Source organism: Fibroporia radiculosa, assembly GCF_000313525.1.
Source record: "Fibroporia radiculosa TFFH 294 genomic supercontigs, scaffold39088, whole genome shotgun sequence".
Classification (NCBI taxonomy): domain Eukaryota; kingdom Fungi; phylum Basidiomycota; class Agaricomycetes; order Polyporales; family Fibroporiaceae; genus Fibroporia; species Fibroporia radiculosa.
The window spans coordinates 1-5,680 of record NW_012133080.1 but is presented as its reverse complement, the minus strand read 5'-3'; the positions used below and the strand labels follow the sequence as shown (position 1 = coordinate 5,680).

Genomic DNA, 5,680 nt, shown 5'->3' with positions numbered 1-5,680 from the left:
CCCCAGCCACATAAGGCTGTCCTTGTGCACGCATGACAGACGAGAGCGCAATGAACGATCCCGTGCGTCCTATGCCTGCAGAACAATGCACTATGATTGGCGGGTCGGGGTCGAGCGCGCGCGCCTCCACAGACAGGTTAGCCAGGTCCCGGTTGATCTCGTCCACCAGGTGCACGAAATGAAGGAAGTTTTTGCGGTCCTCTGCACTCGGGACACCGTGATCTGGCCAAGCGCCAAACAGCATATGCCGGAAGACCGTTGGCACAGGTGGGGATGGCATCACGGGGACAATGGATACCGTGCTCTGCATGCACTGCGCTTTGTCGAAGAACTGCGTCCGCAAGAGCGTAACCTTGAGCGGGGGCGCAGTACATCCCTCTTCGGGCGAGACGACCCACGACTGGCCGTCCTCCGGTGGAAAGTAACTGTGCGCCTTTCGCATCCCATTCTCGATGTTCTGCGTTAGCTGCACCACCGTCCGTACTCGGCTTGTCGCCGCCATTGGAGCATGGCTCAGTGTAGGCTGCATGGAGAGCTGCGGGCACGCGACGGGCTGGAGGATCACGCTGAGGAACGCGTGCGCGGTGTGCGGGAGCGGTGCCTGCGCCGCGATCCACCACTTCCCGCACGCACGCTCCCTTATCCAATTTGCGTTCAGGTACCGCCCCTGCTGCTGCGCCGAGCGCGATTCTGTGTTCTCTGCATCCCCACTGGGCACGACGACGCGCGTGCGGTCGTACGGTATGATGTCCGAGTAGCGGTTGCACTCCTGGTGTTCTTTACTGCACCCGATCGCGACGGAGTAGTAATCGGTGTAGTCGGCTTTTTTCGATCCAAGAGGGAGTACTTGGGACAACCTTCGTGTGATAGACTTCCCCAACCGATTGCGGGCTGCGTTGCGGGCGTGAACGCGTACGCGCTCACGCTGGGCCAGCGTCCGACTCGCGCTGACGAGGTGGGCAGGATTGTAGCACGATTCGAGCCACGCTGGTGTAGACAAGATGGGCGTCGTCATGGCTGGCTACGGCGCATGCGAATGCACACTGGTAAAGAGTCAAGAGCCATACGCCATAGCCCTGCTGGGAACGGATATGCGTCACGTGCAGGATCATCGTTTGGGAGAAATTCCACGAAATTCCGAGCGTGTCCCGCTCGTCTAGCACAATTCTTCCGCCTGCAAACGCGATGGAAGGAATGGAGTGTGTGGCCCTGATATCGTCGCAGACGAAAGTAAAGTGAGGGAAGATAATCAATCTCATGCCCCAGTCTGATTTGTGGACAGAGTGAGCTCGACCTTGGACAAGTCCGTGAGTAAGAAATGTCTCACCGACGGCAATGCAGAAACATGTTGGACATCGCAACAAGTAACACCGTGCTCGCATTGTCCGGTCTACCAAAGAACCGAACTGATTACGAACCGATAGGGAATGCCGCAGTTCATCCAGATCGCATTTGACTCTCCCGTAGTTCCTCAGCAACTCGCAATCACCTTCCAAGGAGGCTTTGTTGGCACGCGGTGCTCGATAGAAGTACAGAGCAGTAAAGGAGACTACCAGAACAAGTGGCAGAGATGGACAGACGTCTTCCCGGAAGACATGAACCGTAGGCAGTTGTTCGAGTTATCGCCGACCCCGGACATTGTACGACATGGCATAGAGAGCATGAGACTGGTCTTTGAGGAAAGCTCGGACTTCTTCGGTAGAATAACCGTATATAGTTTAGAGCTTAAAGGGCAAGCTGCATAGTATTTTCGCTCTGGCATAGCATGGAGAGCAGGAAAACGAGAACACCCAACAACGTCGATGCGGTCACGTTATGCGAACATAAGGCGATATCAGAATATCATATTGACTCTGACCGTCCGACCGAGTCGTCGTGCCACCGGCGATACTTCTATGCTGTCCAGTATCGCTATTTATCAAATCGACATGCTGCACGTCTGAAATTGGTCTTGAAGCACAACCTTCCATCAACAGTTTTCGATCAGTACTGTGACAGTTCCAACTTCGTGTCGAAGATGCTCATCGGACAATCGAAATGCGTTTTCATCCAACAGACTCAAGTACATCATTCTACGAGGTATGTCATTTCTTTGCAAGCAGGGATTCCTTCTCCTCGAGAACCTTGCTGACAGATTCTCTTGCCAATAAAGCGATATGCCATCTAACCACAATGACGTTGAGTGACCGTCTCAATATTATGCTATCAATGAAACTCACTTGTAAACAGCCGGGAAATCCTTCTCCAAATTGAATCCATTATAATCCGGGACCATGTGCTTTATAGCTGCTTCGTTCCATCTACGACACGTTCCGGTCAGTCGCCGACCGCGCTAACGCCATCCACATACGTGATGAACGACAGGTCCACAATAGTACATCTTCCACCGACGAGCCAGTCCTGCTTCGACAGGACGCTTTCGAGAACGCCGAAGACGCGGATGACTTCCTTTTGATATCTCTCAATTGCGCTCGGGAGTTTTTCGTGGTGCCATAATATGAACCATCCCGCCTGCCCGAAGTATGGTCTACGCGCAAAATCCTTCGCTGTTCTCTCCTTATAAAGATGACAGCACGGACTTACCCTTGACCAGACGCCTGGAAGAAGAGCCACTGCAGCTGATACATCTTCTCGCTCGGATCACTGACAGAAATTTTATGTTCCTTGTCATACTTTTCGACAAGGTATATCATGATTGCGTTGGATTCCCTGGTCAGACACATCTCAGCACTATTCTCGGATAGCGCAGAGCGGACCCACCAGACGACAAAGTCGTTGTTCCCATGGTCGATTAAGGTGGGAATGCGGCCGTTTGGATTGTATTTGATATGCTCAGGCGCCTTCTGCTCTTTCTTACCAAAATCAAAGTAGATCGTTTCGTACTGCAGGCCCAGCTCGTTCAACACGAAGGCGACCTTCCTGTCCGATTCGCGTTAGGGTGCGCGGATGATGCCGATCGCAGCTCTCACCAGCCATTGGGCCCAAAGGAATGGGAATAGAGCGTGAACTGCTTTCCGTGCGACATGCTCGCTGTGGCCAATCCCAATATCCAATGTTGTGCAGACACGACTCTGGGAGTAGAGGGCGGGGATCACTGGGTTTCTTGATAGCACATTTCTTAATATACCCAACTCGGAACAAGGCTCGTGACAGCTTGAGAGTTATGATATTGAGATTCATGGAAGAGGTACTGACGTGGGAACGCTAGGGCTGCCCTTCGACTGGCGCAATCTACACTCTCAAAAGCCAGTCGGTACCAAGCATGTCAGGAGAAATGAGGACAATTCGCCACTGCGAACCGCTCAGCAGAGCTTCAGAAGGAGTCGCCTAGGCTTATCCAAGTCAAGATACAGCGCCGGATCTCCAGCTAGAAGGTAATAAACTCTACTAATGAGTGGTCTCGTATCAAATCAGTCGAGCAGAACTGAACCGGACTGTCCCTCCGACAGGAAAATCGAATGGTTGACAAAGGTAGAGAGTGCTCACTCCTTTGCAGGGCTCATCGTCGGGTTGGGACTATTTGAATTGGACGCTGATTGATAGGTTAGCCATGTGGACTAGCCAGTTCTTGGGTATCGCCTAGTCATTATATTGTACTGGATGCAGCTATTGTACCCGAATTGTTGGTCGGCGTTCAATATTTCGATCATTCCACCTGGGTTTGGCACTTGCCGAGCAGGTACCCACAGGTACCCATGCTGCTTTGACCAAACATATCCCCGTCTACCTTGGCAGGATGATGTTTTTCTCCACATCATTGCGCCTCTCTTCCGACTGTCCCTCTCTTCCACCCAATGACAACTACAAGATCAAGTAAACGTAGCACACTCCTTAGCTTCCACAGACCCAAACTCTCGCTCGACGAGGCCCCCATCCCCATCCTGAAGCCAGAATCCAAAGCGTGCGTATGATCTCATCCTGTTGCAGTCGCACAGTGTCTGCAGAGCTCACGGCGTCTGGGTTGTCAAGGTGCTTGCAGAATCTCCTCATGTATCAACAGGCTGAGCAACAGATGGCACTACCAAAGTCACGGTGCGCGGCAGTGCTCGTTGCGCTGTTCGTGGGACGGATGGGTGATCTGTACGTCCTTCTAAGTCGGTGAGTGGACAGCCTTCTCATTTCTGTTCTCTAACGCAACTATTCTATCGATTGAAAGGCGTGCACCTACCTTGAGAACGTTTGCCGGCGATACTTCGTTGCCTGGTGGAAAGTGGGAGCCACAGGATCGGAATATGGAGGGGACTGCTGTGCGTGTAGGATTTTACTGATGTCACATGATGCATGTACTCAAAGGTCTCTAGCGTCGAGAAGCATTTGAAGAGGTATCGTGTTGGGGTTACTTGCAGAAATATGACTGAATTCAGCAGATAGGTCTTCCAATGGACCAGCACAAGGTCCCGCTACTCTGTGTTCTCGAACCCGTATTGGCGGGTCACAACTTGATAATCATTCCGTAAGGTATCATTCTTTGTGTGCGCTCTAAGACTAACTCTCGAAGTATTGCAGAGTCGTCGTCCTCATCCTCGACGTAACCATCCGAGTATGTCTCCCTGCCTCATCTGCCCTGCCGGTCTGACCAGAGCCGTCGACACCCTGCAGCCCATTTTGAATACAGCAGAGGTGGCTTCACTGTTCTCGCACCCACTCATCTCCCTGCTACACTCCAATCTGCCCTTCCTGAATGAGCGCAAGATGCCCGAATTGGAGTACCATACCTACTCCGACACTATTTTGTCCTTAGGCCCCCAGCGCTTGCACCGTTTCCTGACAGGTCGCGAGGTGGGCGGGACGAAGCCCATCTTCGGATTAACAGCGTATGCCCCTCCCACTGCATACTGCATACGCTGACATACACGTTAGAGGCATTCTGATACATGTTGCAATCATCGGGTACGGTCGCGCCCCCGACTTTGAGCTCGATGCACCGGGGCAGCCATCCTGGAACGAGCGCATCGCATACGCGCTCAAGCACAGCCCCGTCTTCCTGGAGGCAATGCAGAAGGAGGGCATCGACCCCTCGAAGATCCCCGACCCGTCGAGTTTTCGCAATAGAGTGGGCGTGAAAAACGCGGACGGGCAGTCTGTGAGTGGAGAGACAAGGGAGCAGAGGTGGTGTGCGCAAAGTAAGCTGTGACGAACTACTTGGAAATTCTGGTGAGTACTGTGTCCTTCCGTCCTTGCCCTCACAGTCTTCACATTCACTGTACCTGGTGGCAGCATGATATATCATTCTTTTGTACTACAATGCATTTTGTGATAAATTTTTTATTGTTATGAGAAGGGTTAATATGTATCATTTTTGCTGTGCTTAGTACTGTGGTGTTGGGGTGATACTATGTTGACTCTCACACACTGTGTCTGATGGCCTTGGGAGTTTTTGGAACATCATCTACAACTGTTACAGATTTTCATAGTGTCTATCTTATCATAAGCATCTAGATGGTCTACATCATATCTGATTAGATATCTAGCTAGATAATGTTACAGTATTAGAGGGGGGGGCTTTCTTTCTTTTCCTAACTATTTGTTGTTGATCCTGTAACTGTATGACTGATCCCATCACTTGATGTGTTTCACCTATATCAGTGTTTCATATCTATCACATTTCACTTATCATGTTTCTGTCACAATTTTCTATATATTTTTCCTATTTTTATTACACTTTCTACGCCTTTTCTAC

General features: G+C 51.2%; 2 protein-coding genes across 2 annotated transcripts; one reads left to right on the top strand and one right to left on the bottom strand.

The window, feature by feature from the left end:
• Positions 1–2,084: 2,084 nt before the first annotated feature.
• On the bottom strand, positions 2,085–3,025 carry FIBRA_09415 (uncharacterized protein; the record flags this gene model as incomplete). Its single annotated transcript, XM_012321720.1, has 6 exons — positions 2,085–2,163; positions 2,220–2,300; positions 2,351–2,527; positions 2,584–2,709; positions 2,761–2,919; positions 2,970–3,025. The coding sequence occupies 6 exons, from the start codon at positions 3,023–3,025 to the stop codon at positions 2,085–2,087; spliced, it is 678 nt and encodes a 225-aa protein (XP_012177110.1).
• Positions 3,026–3,794: 769 nt separating this feature from the next.
• FIBRA_09414 (uncharacterized protein) lies at positions 3,795–5,134 on the top strand (the record flags this gene model as incomplete). Its single annotated transcript, XM_012321719.1, has 8 exons — positions 3,795–3,901; positions 3,928–4,080; positions 4,157–4,247; positions 4,302–4,322; positions 4,368–4,453; positions 4,507–4,540; positions 4,600–4,814; positions 4,861–5,134. The coding sequence occupies 8 exons, from the start codon at positions 3,795–3,797 to the stop codon at positions 5,132–5,134; spliced, it is 981 nt and encodes a 326-aa protein (XP_012177109.1).
• Positions 5,135–5,680: the final 546 nt, after the last annotated feature.